The following is a 20777-nucleotide window of genomic DNA, read 5'->3' as shown; positions in this document are numbered from 1 at the left end:
CTGCCTGTGTGACTGGCCAGCAGGAGGTGGTGTTAACTTTCTAGCCACTTCTCACACTCTGTGAGGTAACACTTGCAGTGGCAGGGAAGGTGTCTGTGTGGGGAGATTGCAGCTGAAGGGGCATTGTGGTAGGGGGAGGCCTCTGGGTGGCTGGGCAGGGGGTACCCTAGTCAGGTTGGTGGGTTGTGGAGGTTTGGGGTTTTCGGGGGTGGTGGTTCTGATGTGCCCATCCCTGAGGCTATGGGTCCTGGAGGTGGGTATCGCTGGGGGCCTGGTGGCTGCAGAACAGTGGGGGTGGGTGTCTCTTGGGGAGGCGGGACAGAGGGTTAGAGGGAGCCTGGTTCTGTGCCAGGGGCTCTGTCTGTGCTTCCCCCGCTGGTTCCTGGTTTTGTTGCCCTGCCCAGTGCACAGAGCTGGGGGAGGGGATCCCTGGCACTAGGTGAGGGCATGCCAGGGAAGCAAAGTGATGGGTCGCACTGTAAAGCATCAGGGGGTCACACTGGGCAGAGGAGGGGGGTCCCAGGCAAATGTCAGGGTAGATCGTTCTGGAGGGTGGGGAAGTTCCTAGGCAGGCAGTGAGGGACTGAGTTCCCAGTGGGGGGGGGGTCCCTTGAGGGGGTGCCTGGCTGCTGGGGGCTCTTGGTGGGGGGAACCCTTTGGGATTCCCAACCTGGCAATCATGGTGTGGTGGGGGTTCTCTGGCCGGTGGGGCTTTGAGGGGTATCTGGGGTCCCTGGCCAGGGACTCTGGGGGCTGCGTCCCAGGGAATATCTGATGGGATCCTGGCTGGGGGGTGTCTGGGGCCCCTGGCTGGGGGGTCTGGGCTCTGGGTACTAGGGGGTGTCTGGGGGCTGCTGCTAACCATGATCCTTCTCTCTGGTCAACTTGTACCAGAGTCCTGGCTCCTAGTCACCAGGTCACCAAGTCCATTCCCCAGTCACGTGCCCTGTCACTGTGCTAACTTTCTGTCCACTTAGCAAACACTGTTAGTGTGAATTCACAGAATTTACTTTTCTCCTCTTTTGAAAACTGCAGGAACTTTCGGTTCCGTTTGGAAAATTTTTGCCCCCAGTCCTTGTCCTAGATCTGCGGGGGTGAGGGAGGTGGGAAGGGAGTCAGCACTGCCACACGATGGTCTTTTCCACAGCGTTCTGAACTCATTCTTTCTGAAATCCGGTGTCATTGAGACCGTTGTTAATACAGAGTCACTGTATGGAAAGACAAGGAGTGATTCCAGATGGACAGTGGGTCAAATGAGATCAGCCATTCTCCCTGTGAGGAGGGGTCCCATTAGCTGCTCTCCCCAGAGAGCTAAAGGAGGGAAGCTGCTCATACACTCCGTCCCTCTCTGCTCAGGATATTGGGGTTCAGCTTCCTGGGTCAGATGCTGCAGCCTCCATTGTGATCTGGGAGACCAGGCTTGGCAGCTGCTGCTCCCCCAGTGGGGCTCTGTGCTGGGAAGTGACCTTAATTAAAGCTTCTTCTCTGCCCGGCCCAGGGGATGACTTTCTGCAGCTGGTCCTAGCCCCCTAGGGCAGTCCTGGGCCCTGTTACTACTAAATTCTGAGCCAGAGTCTCCAGGTAACTGAAAGACCTCAGGGAATGTCCTAGGGTCTGGCAAGAAAGTGACTCTGCACAAACAACAACACCTCATTTCTCCTCCCATTAGCGGTTGCCAGGAGGAAATCCAGCCATGGGAGAGCAAAGCCCCCAGGAATGGGACTGTCCCAGCCAGAGGGGCAGGGAGAGAGGACAGGGGAAGGAGAGGCTGAAAGGGGCAGTGGGAGAAATGAATGTGGGGGAGAGATTTCCAGCTCTCTAGTCCACCCAGACACATGTATTGCTGCATCCTGGGGCAGAACCACTTTCCAGTGAACAAAACAAGGATCAGACAGAGCAAAAGCCAGTTCCTGACTCCATATTCCCCCTGTTGGGGTGTGGCTGCCGTGGGGTCAGTGTCTGAGGGAATCCCCCACAGTGACTCCTTTGGTTCTGCTCTTATCTACCCTTGTGTTCAGAGAAGGGGTGAGGGGAGAGAGAAGGGAGGTTAAAAATGTGTCTGTGGACTTAGCCTGGCAGGAGGGGCCAGGTCTAAATTGTAATAAACAGATTGAGCATTTCCCAGCATGACAGAATCTAGGGTGTCTGTCTGCAGGGAAAGGGCCTGGGGGAATTGTGATGTGAAATTAACTAAAACCGGTTCTGAAACGCCCACAACTGCCCTTCTCCCCCAGACAGGCTGCAGAATGTTTTGCTCCAGCTCATCCCAGCCTGGCGTGGGACAGGGAAGAGAAATGGCTGCAGTGGAGTCAGTCCAGGTAGAGATTATCGGGGGGTTGCTGGTGTGTTCCTGCTGGAGGAAAGGGAGAGCAAATACACCAGAGGTGGGAAGGTTTGCAGAGTCTGATTTGGAGGTTGGAGCGGGGCAGGAAATTCACAGCGTGGGGAAAGGAGGAGGCCAGGGTGTGGCAGACCTGCTGGGAGTTATTTACTAAGTGGCCTAGATTCTAGGAACAGACCCAGGAGGTTTGGAGGTGGAAATGCCCTAATTTGTGAAGAGAGAAAATAACCCACCTACATGGAGCTAGTCAAACTGACCAGACTCCTAGTGCTGGAGCCTGACCTCACTAACCATCAGCTGCTGTGAGATATAAAGGGGACACCCATGGGTCAGGCTTATTGGAGCTGCCTCTCCCTTCATATCCCGCTCCTCACAATGAGGAGGGTGTTGGGCATCCTACCAGCGAGCTCTCCCTGGACCCTGCTAGGGGCTCCATCTCCTGTATCAGTCAGTGGCTAGTAGGGGGGTGATGGATATGCTGGGAGAGATAAGGGGCTCTCTCTTCATCCCCTCACCCTGGCATTTGCTGGATACTCTGAGCCAGGTCGAGGTGGGACTCTCCTGACTATGATCCACCCAGAGCTTCCATTTGATTCACTCTTCTCTGCCACAAATAGTGGGGCAGCAAGTCCTTAGTGTTGGACTCTTACTCTTTCAGGGGCTAGTGACCTTCAAGGAGATGGCTATGTATTTCACCAGGGAAGAGTGGGCTCTGCTGGACCCCACTCAGAGAGCCCTCTACTGGGATGTCATGCAGGAGAACTATGAGACTGTGACCTCGCTGGGTAAGGGTTCCTGTCCCTTCTGTTCTTGGAAGGGGAAATGAAGAGTGAAGGTTCACGCCACCCCCACAATGCCATCTGTACCCTGTCCTGTTTCAGCATCACCCCAATAGGCCAGTGACACACATAATACCAGAGACCCTCCTCTGCTGCAGAACACTTTGGGAACAGAGCACAGGAGCCGTATTGCACAGTGTCAAATATCTCCTGTTTGCTCAAGTGAAACTGGGGGTTAGGTCTGGCATAACTGTCCCATACCCCTAATCATTTTTCTTGCCCTTTTCTGAACCTTTTCCAATTCCAATATATCTATTTTTGAGACGGGGTGACATGTGCATGCAGTATTCAAGATGTGGGTGTATCATGGATTTATTTGCTGTTTTTACAAATATGATCTATGAGATATTCTGTCATATCTATCACTTTCTTAATTATTTCCTACATTGTTCACTTTTTTTCACTGCTGCTGCACATTGAGTGGATGTTTTCAGAGAACTATCCACAGTGACTCCAAGATCACTCTCTTGAGTGGAAACAACTAATTTAGACCCCATCATTTTGTATGTATAGTTGGGATTGTGTTTTCCAATGGGCTGCACTTTGTGCTATCCTGTCATCTAGTACTGCTGAGATCCTGGATTCAGTAACATCCCTGCCCTTCCTGTTCCCTTTCTCCACCGAACCCCGCCAGCCCATGCTTCCTGTTCCCAGCTTCCCCAGGATTCTCGCACTGTCTCTGAACCTCTCTGTCAGCAAGAAGCAGTGCCAGGGACACTTGCCCTCTGTCTGGAGTCTTCGATTTCTGGGACATGGATTTACTTTCTCTGTGTTGTAAGAGGCTCTGTCATAATGAGTGTCTGTGATGTTACCCAGAGTACAATCTGGACTGTTAAATAGCTGTACCTCAGTCCTCCAGCATGGGGTGCCTTTTTCACTGTTTTCCCGCGAGAACAGCCCCTCTTGGCCAATTAACACACAGTCTCCAGCATGTAACTCACTCCCAGCTACACAGTATTGAGTGCTGCTAGACAGCCACTCATGAATTACACCTCAGGAGAAAACCAGCAAATTCTCAAGTGCCCAACTTTCCCCCAGAAATGTGCATCTTGCACTGTCCAGCACGCTACTGAACGACCCAAGCTCATATGAAGTCTGTCATTTCATCAGCGGAAAATGACATGCACCAGCTTGTTATCCCAAACAGAGTTTCCAACACACTTCAATCCACACATACTGGTTAGATGAACAATAAACCAAGCTTGTTAACTACCAAAAACTAAAACTAGGCCCAGTCCATGAAAGGGGCACTCCCAGGAGAGACTGTATAAAGGCTGGAACATGAAACACCTTTGTAAACCTGAGACAGCTGCCTTGGGGACAATGACAGGGAGAATCCCCCAAAGTGACTCCTTTCTTTCTGCTCTTCTCTGGCCTCCGATTGTTCCTTCCAACGTGGAGTACTTTGCACTTGTCTCTACTGAATTTGATCCTATTTACTTCAGATCATTTCTCCCGTTTGTCCAGATCATTTTGAATTTTAATCCAATCCTCCAAAGCACTTACAACCCCACCCAGCTTGGTGTTGTCCGCAAACTTGATACGTGTAAGAGAGAGACTGTTACTGGGAGGGTTTCCCCATGTGTCAGAGGGTTACACTCTGGTGGGAGGGGGCTAGGCCTGTACTGGAATAAGGTCACTCTGTGCTTCACAGTGTGCTAGAACCTAGAATGTGCATTAGCAGGGGAAAAGCTGGGGGGAATCGGCTTGTGGAATGGACAAAAGCCTAGTCTGAATTCTCACACCTTGCCCTTTTCACCCCGGCAGGCCAGAGAATAACATCCATGTTTCGCTGCAGATCATCTCGTCCTCCCAGGGGCAAGGAAATGGCTGCAATGGAGCTGGCTCAGGTAAGAGATTATCAGGGTGGCGGGCTCTGCTTGGAGGTTGAGGAGCAGTAAATGCATAAGAGGGTGGGAATTGCTAGAGGTGGTGGGAAGCAGGAAATATCTCGGGTGGAGAAAGGGAGGGGACAGCATGTGACAAACCTGCTGAGACTTGTGTACTGTAGGGCGTGATGGGTTGTCACCCCCAGGAGGCAGTTTGTGGAGCTTCTGGGAACTGCTGTGTCCTCTAACCCTCACGCTGGGCTGGCCCTTCTCACACTGCTTTGCTGGAGATTTCGCCAGCCTCTCCAGGGCCTGTTATCACCCAACACAACAGCAGGTGGCGCCATGCAGCCAACTAAGCTACCTGAGTGCGTTACCTAAGCCACTCAAGGACAGATAGAAGACAAGAGCCAATTTCCCACTCCCCAACCTTGCACACTTGCTGTAGTATAAATCCAGAATGATACCATCTTATAGTGCACAGAGATCTCTATAATACAAGCTCATTAATGTAGTTCCCCTTCCCCTCGATATGGGACAGATGTGCACAACAAGCTGAGATTTTCCCCAGACACTTCACTCAAAATACGCTGGTTAAGATAAAGCATCAAACAAGTTTATTAACTGTAGAAAGATAGATTAAGTGATTATAAGTGATAACAAACAGATCAAAGCAGATTATTTAGCAAATAACCAAAACTCAGACTAAGCCTAACATACTAGATGGATAGAATTTGAATTAGCAATTTCTCACCCTGACTGATGGTACAAGCAGTCCCCCAAGTTTCCATACACAAGCTAGAAATCTCTCTTGATCCTGGGAGCAGCACTTCCCCCACATCCGTTTTTGTTTCTCAGGTGTTTCCAGAAGTTCTCTTGTGTGGAGAATGAGGCCAAGAGATGATGTCACACCCCACCTTATGTAGCTTTTCCATATGGTGGGAACCTTTTGTTCCAAACTCAGTTCCTAGTCCAGTTTGTGGAAAAATACAGCTACTAAAATGGAGTTTAGTGTCATGTGGTCTGGTCACAGGCCCTGCTGAGTCATAGTAGCCATGACTCATAGGCTGGCTGAAACATTCACAGGAAGGCTAAGCTCTTCCACAGTCCATTGTCTTGGTTGAGCCATCAGCACTGTCTGGCTTCTTCATTGTTGTACCTGAAAGGCTCATTGTGGGTGTTACCCAGAGTAAGCACATTTGAAATACAGATACAGAGTCAATATCCATAACTTCAGATACGAACATGATATGTGCACACAAATAGGATAATCATATTCAGCAAATCAGAACTTTTCCAGTGACACCACACATGATGCATCTTCTACAAAATAGATCATAATTATGTCCTAATCATATTATAATCATACCACTATGATGAATATGGGAGTGTAGTGTCAGATAGGTCCTAATTTCAAGGCACAGGAGTTGGGAATGGAACTTCCCCTCTTTGTGGAACAGGAAATAACCCTCCAGCCAGGGCTGGGACAACTTCCCAGACTCTCAGCGATGGAGCCTGAATCTACTGACATTTCATTAATTACCACCAACCCCAATCTTTGTGGCAACTGTAAACTTTATCAGTGATGATTTTGTACTCTCTTCTAAGTCATGGATAAGAATGTTAAATAGCACAGGGCCAAGAACCAATCCCTGCAGGAACCTGCTAGAAAGAAATCCACTCGATCATGGTTCCCCATTTACTATCAGAGTTTTTAATCTATTTAATGTATGCCGTGTTTATTTTGTATCATTCTAGGTTTTTTTAGTAAAAATATTGTGCTAATCAAGTCATGTCCCTTACGGAAGTTTAGGTATATTACACCAATACTATTAGCTGCAACCAAACTTTTGATCTCATCCAATAAGGATATCCCGTTAGTTTGATAGGCTCTATTTTCTCTAAACCTTTGTTAATGGGCACTACAATTCTGACCTTCTAACTTCTATTCTTTATGATTGACTTCCCCTTTCTTCCATATATTTTATTTGGAGAGTGCTTGGATTCCTACCAGGGAGCCACTATCAGGGTCCAGAGACAGCCCCATCTCCTATATTAAGCTCTGGCTAGTAGCTATGTGATAAATGTGAAGACCCTGCTTCTGTCTGTCAGATGGGAGACACAAAGGTTCTCTCTTTCTACCCTCTGATGCCTCCTGGCTGCTGTAAGCAAGGTGGGGTGGGACTCTGTTAACATGTGCCTCCCGGAGCTTCCATTTCCCTGGTGCTGCTGTTCCGTGAATAGTGGGGTTGTGAGTGGGTCAGCAGGTACTGAGTATTGGACTCCTGCTCTTTCAGGGGCCGGTGACCTTCGAGGAGGTGGCTGTGTATTTCTCCAGGGAAGAGGGGACTCTGCTGGACCCCACTCAGAGAGCCCTCTACAGAGATGTCATGCAGGGGAACTATGAGACGATGGTCTTGCTGGGTAAGGATTCCTGTCCCTTCTGTTCTTGGAAGGGGAAATGAAGAGTGAAGGTTCATGCCACCCCCACAATGCCATCTGTACCCTGTCCTGTTTCAGCATCACCCCAATAGGCCAGTAACATACATACTACTAGAGACCCTCCTCTGCTGCAGAACACTTTGGGAACAGAGCACAGGAGCAGCATCACACAATGTCAAATATCTCCTCTTTACTCAAGTAAAACTGGGGTTAGGTCCAGCATAATGAACAGAAGCTTCCTACCCCCAGCCTTCTCTCAAACCCTGAGCCTTCTCTACCCAAACCAGAATGTGCTTGGGGTGTAACAAGCAGGCGGCTGGAGTCAGAGCTGCCAGTCCAGGGTTACTTATCATACAGACACTCAGTGCGTCCTTGAACGCTGGCTGGGAGTATCCAGACAGGGGAGCTCCAGCAGCAGAACACTGAATCTCACCCAGGATTACAGATGACACAACTCCTCGCCGATCTGGATTGCACCCCAGCATGTGAAAATGGCCTAGGTTGGTAGTGACATTTCTTGAGACATGGAGAGTCTTGCTCCCATATCACCAGGTGTAATAAAAATAACAGGAAAGGCCAAATATGGAAAACTGATTGTTCAGCTTGCTTTTGACCTGCATCATATTTTGCAATATATTCCAAATAAGGAAATTAACGTGCAACGTATGTGTCATTGTTTGTGGTTTTAAACTGTAAAAGGCTTGTGTGATTTTTAGCTCAGGAACAGTATTCCAATAGCTGTCGCCCCCTGCGTGCTTGTAACCAAGAAAAGAGCCTCAGGCTGAGCTGATTCAAATATTAATCCTGTGGTCGTTTTCCACAACAGCCTCAATAGGTCCCTGTGATGGAATGTAAAGCTACATCTAGACTACCCACCGTATCGGCGGGTTAAAATCGATTGCTCGGGGATCGATATATGGCGTCTCATCTAGACGCCATATATCGATCCCCGAGCGTGCTTATATCGATTCCGGAACAACCCCAACCCCAACGGAGTTGCTGATTTGACAGGGGGAGCCGCGGACATCGATCCCGCGCGGTGAGGATGGGTGAGTAATCCGATCTTAGATATTCGCCTTCAGTTACGTTATTCACGTAGCTGAATTTGCGTATCTAAGATCGATTTCCCCCCGTAGTGTAGACCAGCCCTTAATGTCTTCACACCTTCCCCCTGCAGGAGAATGGCTGTTTGACCAGCTGTTTGCCTTGCTGTCTCTGAGGAACTGGTCTGTGGGTGTTCCCCAGAACTGTAACTTTTTCAGTAATATCATACTGTAAAATCTCACAATTTTACATACAGTGTTACTACACATTTTAACAGGAGGATAATATTCAGTAGGTTATGTGTTTTCTAATGATACCTCACAAGCCATACTGGGTACAAAATTGATCATAATTTTCTAGAAGAGTGAACACAGGGGTACAGATTGACACAGTGTCTGTGTGTGTGTTTCCAGCAAATATGTGGGTATTTCAATCCCTCATAAGCACAATGTTTGGCATCTTCAAGGACCTGGGGAACTGGTCGTGGGAATTCACTAGTTTAGCAAGTGTGAGACTGCATGAAATTGTGAGACACTTTGGTATTAATAATAAAATAATATAATCTGATAAAATTGCAATGAATCATGCTAGGTATGCCATGTAAAGTGTCAGTGAAAATGTTATGATTTGCCAAGTATGATAATTTTGTTTCTATGTTTCTATCACCTTTGTATTGTGAGTTACAGATATGTAAGGTATATCTGTATTTCCAGACTTGTGCAGTTTTTCTGGGTGACACCCCCAGACATATTGGCATCAACATTGCCTAGCATGTTTGATGGCCCATTGAGGGTCATCAGCTGTACAATGAACCTATGGACCAAGGGGATACACCTATTGAGTCAGCAAGACATGCCGGGGTTTGCCTGTGTAATGAAACCTCCAAAGCTTTTCCATGCCATGTGCTGTGAAGCTTGTGTTTGGGACACAGGAAGTACAAGCCACATGGCAAAAGGAATATAAAGCGCAGCTGCATCATCTCCATCTTGTCTTCAATCCCCCTTCCTACCTCTGGAGCAACTTCTCTACAAACTGAACCCTGGAACAAAGGACTGAATGACCCATCCAAGCGGTGGATGCGTTCCAGACAGACTTTCAAGCCAGCAACTCACCAATACTGCTAAGAACCTGATATATCCATTTTGGAATGTATCTGACTGCTTTTCCATTTAAATTCTTTCTGTCTTTCTTTCTTTTAAACCTTTAGTTTAGATGCTAAAGAATTGTCTGGAAGGATGGAATTTAACTTCATTCTTTCATTTGTTCTTTCTTCTAAACATTTAGTTTAATTGCTAAAGGATTGGCTGGCAGCATGGTATTTTGGATGAGATCCAAACCTGGGTAATGTGGCTAACCTTCTACCCACCCACTTCCTGGATCCAATTAGGATCACTCTCCTGTTGCCCTCTGGCCATGCTGTATCACAGTGAGCAGAGTTTTTAAATAACCTCTCACTGTACGGGACCTAGTTGCTGATTAGGAGTCAGAGAACTGTCATGCAATAAAGGGGGCCGTGTGATTTCTTTTTTCAGAGTCTCGTTAACCAGTGTGTGGGATCAGAAGCACAGTTTGTGACTGGTCAGTGAGTTTAACTTCAGTGTTAACCACCAGTATGGGGAGCATCTGCTCTCCCTTTTTTCAGCCTGCTCTGACCTTGGCATTTTCAGTGAGGACTGCCCCAGGCACACTAGGTCACACTAAGCACTGAAGATAAATTAACAGAATGTTTTTGATGATCAAGTTGTATGAAATCAACTGAACTCCTTTGTTTTCTTTCATCTGAGCGGAGTTTCTGGTTTTCCAACGTGATATGATCTCCCAGCTGGAACAAGGGGAAGAGCCATGGGTCCCAGAGCTCCAGGGTTCAGAGGAAAGAGAGATCCTGAGATCTCCCCGCACAGATGAGGAAACATTAAACCAACTCAGAATCTGTAAGTGCCTGAAGGAAACATCTAGGATGCCCTACAAAGCTCTTGGGAAGTCTCTCAGTTCATTATTGTCCATAGCAGGGGTCGCATCCACAGGGTAAATATAGCTCAAGGCTTCCTATAGATGCTAGCAGACACCGGGCAGTAGCTTTCTCCCTTCCCCCTGTGAAGTTGGATGGGATGTGAAGGCTGAATTGATCCCCTCCTCTCTCCTGTTGGGGGGAGCTGAGTTCCTGATTTTTATTTGTCCTCTCTCCAGCACTTGTTTTGGTTTGGCCTTCCCCTTTCCATCCCTGTTTGAGGTTTCTGTCTCTATCACAGCAGGTGATGCAATGACGTGTGAGGTTCAGCACAGACCAGAAAAAGAGCAGGGAAACCAGCCAGGGGAGAAAATGGATAAATTTATTTCCTGTCAGGGAACTCAGAAGGGCCTTAAGGAAACCAGAATACAGCAGGAAATCTGCAGGGAAAAGCAAAAAAAAATACATGTGCTGAGTGTGGGAAAAACTTCACTTACAGATCAGGCCTTTCTCAACATCAGAGAATCCACATAGGGGAGAGTCCCTGTGAATGCAATGAGTGCGGGAAAACTTTCAGTCGCAGCTCGCACCTTATTGGGCATCAGAGAATCCACACAGGGAAGAGATCCTATCATAGAATCCTAGCTTATAAGGGTTGGAAAGGACCTCAAGAGATCATCTAGTCCAACCCCTGGCTCAAAGCAGGACCAATTCCCAAATGGTTCCCTCAAGGATGAACTTACAACCCTGGGTTTAGTAGGCCAATGCTCAAACCACTGAGCTATCCTCTCCCTCCTGAATGCAGTGAGTGCGGGAAAACTTTCAGTCGCAGCTCACACCTTATTCGGCATCAGAGAATCCACACACAGGAGGGGTCCTATGAATGCAGTGAGTGCGGGAAAACCTTCAATCGCAGCTCTCACCTTATTCAGCATCAGAGAATCCACACGAGCAAGAAGCCCTGCGAATGCCGTCAGCAGGCCTGCACAACTCGTAAAGTGGTGATGTAGAGAAATCTCTGTATTAACTATCTCTATAAATCTTTATAACGTTGCATTGTGTTATTTTGTATTAAGTATCTTTATCTTTATGACATTGCATCCGGCATGATGTTATTTTGTAATTCATATGACTTGGCATTGTGCCTCTCTATTTTCATACAACTTTGTATTAGATCCCTATATAGAGAATTGGTAGAAAACTTTGTATCAAATGTTATAGCCCCTAAGGATAGTATAGTTAAAGTAAAAGAAAACATGTGCCTTTTTGCTAGAAGTAGATTAAGATCTTCCCCCGCACTCTGTAATCAATTGCTCTATTGACTGAATGAGGTGTGAATGAGTGAGGCTTGGAAGACACCCACCTCCAGACAGCTACAACAGTTGAAGAGGGAATGGGAGCCAGAGCAAAGGACAATACAACTTGTCAAGTGGGCCCAATAAAGAAGAGCAGACATATTGATGGCCTCAGGGATTAGAAGCAAGCACCTTCTTTAGAAAACACCCTCTTTGAGCAGCATTGGGACAACACCCAGAGAAAAGCAGCACAAAGACCAACGGACCCAGACCCAGATTTTGAATCTGGTCTAGATTTGCATAAGAGGGAAGCTGCTATAAATGCGAGGTGTCTTGCAGAAGGACCCCGGATCTCGTCTTGTCACCATCGGACCATCGATTTGGATCGGTAGAAGTCCGGCTCCACCCCTCCCCCATCTAACTCACCTGGCCAGTGCAGTTAAGGGGAGCAACTAGTTGGTAACAACAGCAAGACGGAGTGTGTTTATGTCTGTGTGTGTGCGTGAATGCATGACTGTGATATATATCTCATGTGCATATCATAGAGTATTAATTGATACCTGTATTACTAATAAATGTGGCATTTTGCCTTAATCCCCCTGAAAAGTTCCTGTACAGTACTTTGAGTAAAACAGCGAGGGCCACAATACTCCAAAGAAAACAGCTGAGGACCGAAACCCCCCGGCCCTGCGGAAACACCCCCCACTCAGGACCTCCCAGCCTGGCGGAAACACCCCGCCCAGCCCTGCAGAAACAAACCCTCCTTCCCCAGCGCCGCCCCACCAAAACAGCTGTGGGTCAAAAAGGAAGGTTGGTGGTGGGGAGGTGTTACTTGATGTTAAATCAACCAGGGACTCCCAGCCAAAGAGGTGGCTGGGAGCCCTCAGGGTCAAATTAAAGGGCCTGGGGCTCTGACGACTGGGGGAACCCGGAGCTTTTCAGGGCTGGGGCAGGGATTTAAAGGTCCCAGAGCTCCTGCTGCTGAGGGGAGCCTGAGCCCTTGAAATCCCAGCCTCACTCCATCCCCTGGAGCTGCCGCCAGGATTCAAAGGGCTCTGTGCTGCCTGCAGCCACAGGGATCCCTGAGCCCTTTAAATCTCAGCTGCTGCCGGGATTCAAAGGGCTCTGGGCTGCCCGTGGCGGTGGGGAGACCTGAGACCTTTAAACCTCAGCTGCGGCCGGGAATCTCTGCGAGCAGCCCAGAGCCCTTTGAATCCCGGCCGTGGCTGGCAGGCCGGCTTTAGGAAGTGCGGGGCCCCGCAGGGATGACTGGGGAAAAAAAAGCCTTTCAGTTCTTAACAACCGGTTCCCTATAAAAAGTTCTGCCACAGTATGTATTTTTTGTACCAGTAGGGTTACCATACGTCCGTATTTTCCTCCCAGATGGCGATTTAAGAACCAAAAAGCCTGACATGTCCGGGAAAGTACAGATGTATGTCAACCCTACCTAAAAGTTCTTTTTTAAAAAGATGGGTCTGAACTAGAAATGAGCTCTGCCACTCCCTTAGGGTGTGCTAGGGTGCACATGTGTGGGTCCCAGCTGCTCCCTGCTCATCTCATTGAAGCAGGTGTGCAGGGTTACTTCCCTCGGAACTGCAGGGCACCAGTGAACATGGGGCTGGCTGGAGGTGGGGGAGGGGGAGGATGCGAGAGGTAGGGTCTGGCTGCAGGCTGGGCAAGGGGTGTGGGGCAGGCTGGAGACAAGAGGTGTGGGGTGGGCTGGCTGGCTTCAGGCAGGGCCACAGGGAGGGTGCTGCATGGGTTGGCAGGGCTGGAGACAAAGGAGTGTGGGACTGGCTGGCTTCAGGCAGCGGAGTGTGGCAGGGGTGGGCTGGAGACGGGTTGGTGCAGGGCTGAAGGCAAGGCAGGGGGTGTGGGGCTGGCTGGAGATGGGCAGGCTGCAGGCAGGAACTGGTGCAAGCAGGGCAGGAGGTGCGGGGCTGGTGCGGGCAGGGGGTGCAGCAGGGGCTGGCTGGGGATGGGCTGGCTGTAGAGGTCCTGGTGGGGATTAAAGGCTTCCTGGAGGACAGCAATATCTACGTCCAGGCTGAAGGGGTCCCTGGACGCTTAGGGGGTTGTGGTGAGCACAGTGATCCCTGGGGGTATAGGGACTTGGTGAGGGGCACAGATACCTATGTATGTCCTGGAGGGGTCCCTGGGGGGGGCTTAGTGGTACTGTAGGAGACACAGATACCTACGTCCAGGCTATAGGCATTCTGGGGGGGCTTAGGGCTTTGGGGGGGCACAGATACCTACATCCAGGCTGGAGGGGTCCCGGGGGGCTTAGGTGGTTTGTGGGGAGGGGCACAGATATGTACATCCAGGCAGGAGAGGTTCCGGAGAGGATTAGGGGTTTTTGCGGATGGCAGAGATACCTATCTCCATACTCTAGGGGTCCCGGGGGGCTTAGGGTTTTTTGGGAGGCACAGATATCTATGTCCAGGTTGGAGTGGTTCCTGGGGGGTTAGGGAGTTCCTGGGGGGCACAGATACCTAGGTCCATGCTGTAGGGTTCCCTGGGTGGATTAGGGGTTTTCTGGGTGGCAGAGATACCTACGTCTAGGCTGTAGGGGTCCCTGGGAGGCTTAGGGGGTTTGTGGGGGGCAGAGATACCTACTTCCAGGCAATAGGTCTTCCAGGGGGAATTAGTGTGTTGGGGAGGCACAGATACCTAGGTTCAGGCTGGAGGGTTCCCGGGGGGGGGGCTTACACCGTTTGTGTTGGGCACAGATATCTGCATCCAGGCTGGAGTGGTCCCTGGGGGGGCTACAGCGGTTTCTGGTGGGCACAGATAACTACCTCCAGTCTGGAGGGGTTTCTCGGCACTTAGGGGTTGTGGGGGAACAGATACTTCCATCCTGGCTGGAGGGTCCCTGGGGGGCTTAGCGGGTTCATGTGGGGCACAGATACCTAAGTCCAGGCTGGATGGGTCCAGGGGGGGCTTATGGGGTTCAGGGAGCACAGATGCTTATCTCTAGGCTATAGGGGTCCCTGGTGGGCTTAGGGGGTTTTGGGGGGGCCCAGATACCTAAGTCCATGCTGTTGGCGTCCCTACAGGTGCTTATGGGTTCGTGGGGTGCACAGATACTTATGTCCAGTCTGGAGGGGACAGGGGGGGTTGGGGTTTCATGAGGGGCACAGATACAAACCTCCAGGCTGTAGGAGTCCCAGGGAGGCTGTGGGGGTACTGATACCTACATCTAGTCTGGATGGGTCCTGGGGGTTATAGGGGGTTTGTGGGGGGCACAGATACCTAGGTACAGGCTGTCGGTGTCCCGAGGAGATGAGGCGGTTCACTGGGGGCTCAGATACATCCAGGCTGGATGTGTCCCGAGGAGCTTAGGAGGTTTGTGGGGTGCTCAGACACCTATGTCCAGGCTGTAGGGATCCCTGGGAGGTTAGAGGTTCGTGGGTGTCACAGATAGGGACTTCCAGGCTGAAGGGGTCGCTGGGACGTTTAGGGGGTTTGTGGGAGTACAGATACCTACGTCCAGGCTAAAGGGGTAATGGGGGTGCTTAGGGAATCGGGGCGGACACAGATACCTACGTCCAGGGTCTAGGGGTCCCGAGGGGATTGGGGGTTGAGGGGGGAACAGATGCCTACGTCCTAGCTGAAGGGGTCCTGGGTGGTTTAGGAGGTTCGTTGGAGTCACAGATACCTAAGTCCAGGCTGTAGGGGTTCCTGGGGTATTCGGGGATTTCTGGGGGTCACAGATACCTACGTTCAGACTGGAAGGGTTCCAGAGGGCTTAGGAGATTTATAGGGGGACAGATACCAACATCCTGGCTGTAGGGGTTCCCGTGGGGATTAGGTGGTTTATGGGGGGCACAGATTACTCATAGACTCATAGACTCTAGGACTGGAAGGGACCTCGAGAGGTCATCGAGTCCAGTCCCCTGCCCTCATGGCAGGACCAAATACTGTCTAGACCATCCCTAATAGACATTTATCTAACCTACTCTTAAATATCTCCAGAGATGGAGATTCCACAACTTCCCTAGGCAATCTATTCCAGTGTTTAACTACCCTGACAGTTAGGAACTTTTTCCTAATGTCCAACCTAAATCTCCCTTGCTGCAGTTTAAGACCATTGCTTCTTGTTCTATCATTGGAGGCTAAGGTGAACAAGTTTTCTCCCTCCTCCTGATGACACCTTTTTAGATACCTGAAAACTGCTATCATGTCCCCTCTCAGTCTTCTCTTTTCCAAACTAAACAAACCCAATTCCTTCAGCCTTCCTTCATAGGTCATGTTCTCAAGACCTTTAATCATTCTTGTTGCTCTTCTCTGGACCCTCTCCAATTTCTCCACATCTTTCTTGAAATGTGGTGCCCAGAACTGGACACAATACTCCAGTTGAGGCCTAACCAGCGCAGAGTAAAGCGGAAGAATGACTTCTCGTGTCTTGTTTACAACACACCTGTTAATGCATCCCAGAATCACGTTTGCTTTTTTTGCAACAGTATCACACTGTTGACTCATATTAAGCTTGTGGTCTACTACGAGCCCTAGATCTCTTTCTGCCATACTCCTTCCTAGACAGTCTCTTCCAATTCTGTATGTGTGAAACTGATTGTTCCTTCCTAAGTGGAGCACTTTGCATTTATCTTTATTGAACTTCATCCTGTTTACCTCAGACCATTTCTCCAATTTGTCCAGATCATTTTGAATTTTGACCCTGTCCTCCAAAGCAGTTGCAATCCCTCCCAGTTTGGTATCATCCGCAAACTTAATAAGCGTACTTTTTATGCCAACATCTAAATCGTTGATGAAGATATTGAACAGAACCGGTCCCAAAACAGACCCCTGCGGAACCCCACTTGTTATACCTTTCCAGCAGGATTGGGAGCCATTAACAACTACTCTCTGAGTACGGTTATCCAGCCAGTTATGCACCCACCTTATAGTAGCCCCATCTAAATTGTACTTTCCTAGTTTATCTATAAGAATATCATGCGAGACCGTATCAAATGCCTTACTAAAGTCTAGGTAAATCACATCCACCGCTTCTCCCTTATCCACAAGGCTCGTTATCCTATCAAAGAACGCTATCAGATTAGTTTGACACGATTTGTTCTTTACAAATCCATGCTGGCTATTCCCTATCACCTTACCACCTTCCAAGTGTTTGGAGATGATTTCTTTGATTACCTGCTCCATTATCTTCCCTGGCACAGAAGTTAAACTAACTGGTCTGTAGTTTCCTGGGTTGTTTTTATTTCCCTTTTTATAGATGGGCACTATATTTGCCTCCTTCCAGTCTTCTGGAATCTCCCCCGTCTCCCATGATTTCCCAAAGATAATAGCTAGAGGCTCAGATACCTCTTCTATTAACTCCTTGAGTATTCTAGGATGCATTTCATCAGGCCCTGGTGACTTGCAGGCATCTAACTTTTCTAAGTGATTTTTTACTTGCTCTTTCCTTATTTTCTCTTCTAAACCTACCCTCTTCCCGTAAGCATTCACTATACTAGACATTCCTTCAGACTTCTCAGTGAAGACTGAAACAAAGAAGTCATTAAGCATCTCTGCCATTTCCAAGTCTCCCGTTACTGTTTCCCCCTCCTCACTGAGCAGTGGGCCTACCCTGTCCTTAGTCTTCCTCTTGCTTCTAATGTATGACAGATACCAATGTCCTGGCTGTAGATGTTCCTCCACGGTGGCCTCAGGGCTGGAAGAGCTCCCACTCCCTTCTATTACCTGGGGGCTGCAGCAGGGGCACAGAGCTTCTCTGGTCTCACTCCTTTACCCCTGCCCCGCTGTGGCCCTGACACCAGAGAAGCTCTGTGCCCCTGCTGCAGCCTCTGCGCCATATCAGGGAGTGGGAGCTCCTCCAGCCCTGGGGCCACCGTGAGGGAGACCTTTCCAAAGGGACCCAATTTGGCCAGGGGCCCCCGGGATCCCGACAGCCTGGATGTAGGGTTATGTGCGACCACAGCCCCTCTATGTACCCCAGGAACATCTACAGCCAGGACATTGGTATCTGTACCCCCCGAACCCACAAAGCCCCCCAGGGACCTTTACAGCCAGTATGTTGGTATCTGTGCCCCCCATAAATCTCCTAAGCGCTCCAGGACCCCTCCAGTCTGCATGTAGGTATCTGTGACCCCCATAATTCTCCTAAGACCTCTGGGACCCCTCTAGTCTGCACGTAAGTATCTGTGACCCCCAGAAATCCCCGAATGCCCCAGGAACCCCTACAGCCTGGACTTAGGTATCTGTGACTCCAACGAACCTCCTAAACCACCCAAGACACCTCCAGCTATGACGTAGGTATCTGTTCCCCCCTCAACCCCCAATCCCCTCGGGACCCCTAGACCCTGGACGTAGGTATCTGTGTCAGCCCCGATCCCTTAAGCACTCCCATTACCCCTTCAGCCTGGACGTAACTACCTGTGACCTCCACGAACCCCCTAAGCCCCCAGGGATCCCTACAGCCTGGACACAGGTGTCTGAGCACCGCACGAACCCCCTAAGCTCCTCGGGACACATCCAGCCTGGATGTATCTGAGCCCCCAGTGAACCACCTCATCTCCTCGGGACACCGACAGCCTGTACCTAGGTATCTGTGCCCCCCACAAACCCTCTATACCCCCCAGGACCCCTCCAGCCTAGATGTAGGTATCTGTACCCCCACAGCCCCCCTGGGACTCCTACAGCCTGGAGGTTCCTATCTGTGCCCCCCATGAAACCCCAACCCCCCCTGCCCCCTCCAGCCTGGACATAAGTATCTGTGCACCCCATGAACCCATAAGCACCTGTAGGGACGCCTACAGCATGGACTTAGGTATCTGGGGCCCCCCAAAACCCCCTAAGCCCACCAGGGACCACTGCAGCCTAGAGATAAGTATTTGTGCCCTCTGAACCCCATAAGCCCCCCCTGGATCCCTCCAGCCTGGATTTAGGTATCTGTGCCCCCTACGAACCCGCTAAGCTCCCCAGGGACCCTCCAGCCTGGACGGAGGTATCTGTGCCCCCCCACAATCCCTAAGTACCGAGACACCCCTCCAGCCTGGAGGTAGGTATCTTTGCCGAACACAAACTGCCTAAGCCCCCCCCCATCGGGAACCCTCCAGCCTGGATCTAGGTATCTGTGCCCCCCCAACACACTAATTCCCCCTGGAAGCCCTATTGCCTGGACTTAGGTATCGCTGTCCCCCACAAACCCCCTAAGCCTCCCAGGGACCCCTACAGCCTAGACGTATGTATCTGTACCCCTCAGAAAACCCCTAATCCACCCGGGGAACCCTACAGCATGGACCTAGGTATCTGTGCCCCCCAGGAACCCCCTAAACCCCCAGGAACCACTCCAACCTGGACATAGTTATCTGTGCCTCCCAAAAAAACCCTAAGCCCCCCAGGGACCCCTAGATCCTGGAGATAGGTATCTCTGCTGTCCACAAAAATTCCTTATACTCCTTGGAACCTCTCCAGCCTGGACGTACATAGCTGTGCCCCCCACAACCCCCCTAAGCCCCCCGGGACCCCTCCAGCCTGGATGTAGGTATCTGTGCCCCCCCAAAGCCGTAACCCCCCCCCAGAATGACTATAGCCTGGACGTAGGTATCTGTGTCCCCTACAATACCACTAAGCCCCCCCAGGGACCCCTCCAGGACAAACATAGGTATCTGTGCCCCTCACCAAGTTCCTAAACCCCCAGGGATCACTGTGCTCACCACAACCTCTAAGCCGTCCAGGGACCTCTCCAGCCCGGACGTAGATATTGGTGTCCTCCAGGAAGCCCTTAATCCCCACCAGGACCTCTACACCCTGGACGCAAGTACCTATTCCCCCCACAACCCCCCTAACTCCCCCAGAGTCCCGACCATCCTGGACGTAGGTATCTGTGACCCTACGAACCCCCTTAAGCCCCCCAGAATTCCTCCAGCTTGGACGTAGCTATCTGTACCTCCCATGACCCCTAAGCCCCCAGGGATCTCTACAGCCTCTACGTAGTTGTGATGCTCTGTGCATTACCCTGAGTGGCCACACAGTGTCACTGTTGCTCCATGCAGGAAATGCTCTGGGCATTACCCTGCGTGGCCACATGGTGTCACTGTTGTTCCATGCGCGAAATGCTCTGGGCATTACTGTGATGGAGTGGGGACTGTCTGTGTGGGGGATGGGAGAGGTGAGGGACAGGACCTAAGCCTGTAACTCGAGCTAGGCAGGGCTGAGAGAGTGAGCACCTTTGCCCGGGAAGCTGGACACAGGAAGGGGTCGGCTGGAGGGAGTTAGTTCAGTTTTGGTTTGGAGCTGGGTAGTTGGAATTCAGAGAATCCCAAACTGGGAACTAAGCTTCCTGAACCCCCAGAAGGACTCGAGGGAGTTAGTTCAGTTTTGGTTTAGAATTCCTTGGTGCAAAAACACCGTGAAACTCCCCTTTCTTCTTCACAGAGGGCTTCAACACCCCTTTTCTCACTCAGGCTCACAACTGCCCAGAATTCGAGAACTGTCCCTGTTCCCATTGGACAAATGGGAGGAGCCTGAGGTACAGAGAAGGGAGGTGACCTACCCAAGGGCCTACACAGCAAGGTGGTGGCAGAGCCAGAAAGAGAAGCCGCCAGTCAGACTCCTGTTCTAACAGACAACAAATCCCCCCAGAGGCAGGGATAGAGCTCAGGAACTGAGATGGTTGGAAAATTTCATTCCAACCGTTTCTGTCCAAAAATCCCATTCAGACTAAACCAGTTTGTTTCTCAAAATCATAACAAGTGAGATGGAAGTTCTTTGCAAAAAGATTTTATTGCAAAACAAAAGCATCTCCTGTTTGTCACAGTGTGTTAAATTGTGTCATCACACACAAGGAGGAGACACTTAGATCTTGAAAATTAGATAAGATGCTTCAGTCTGAGCTAAGTCATTGCTGCTCTTAACAATTCCAAAATAAAAAAATGCAAATAAAAAAGACTGTTTCAGTTAATCTATTATGTCATAATCTGCTCTGGTAAACGATGGGACACCTCATATTATGCACTACTCTTAGTGACACTCTCCAATGGATCCCCATCCTCCACCCACCATGAGGTAGGTAAGAGT

The 20777-nt window shown here is 50.1% G+C and overlaps 1 protein-coding gene across 1 annotated transcript; it reads left to right on the top strand.

The window, feature by feature from the left end:
• The first annotated feature begins 2218 nt into the window (after positions 1 to 2218).
• Positions 2219 to 19268, top strand: LOC127042494 (zinc finger protein 558-like). The gene is made up of 4 exons (XM_050935901.1): positions 2219 to 2318; positions 3000 to 3126; positions 4948 to 5024; positions 19263 to 19268. The coding sequence occupies exons 1-4, from the start codon at positions 2247 to 2249 to the stop codon at positions 19266 to 19268; spliced, it is 282 nt and encodes a 93-aa protein (XP_050791858.1). The 5' UTR covers positions 2219 to 2246.
• The last annotated feature ends 1509 nt before the right edge of the window (positions 19269 to 20777 follow it).

The sequence above is a fragment of the Gopherus flavomarginatus genome, unplaced genomic scaffold (genome assembly GCF_025201925.1).
Source record: "Gopherus flavomarginatus isolate rGopFla2 unplaced genomic scaffold, rGopFla2.mat.asm mat_scaffold_45_arrow_ctg1, whole genome shotgun sequence".
NCBI lineage: Eukaryota > Metazoa > Chordata > Testudines > Testudinidae > Gopherus > Gopherus flavomarginatus.
The sequence above is the reverse complement of the archived record's forward strand: the minus strand, read 5'-3'. Positions and strand labels throughout refer to the sequence as shown.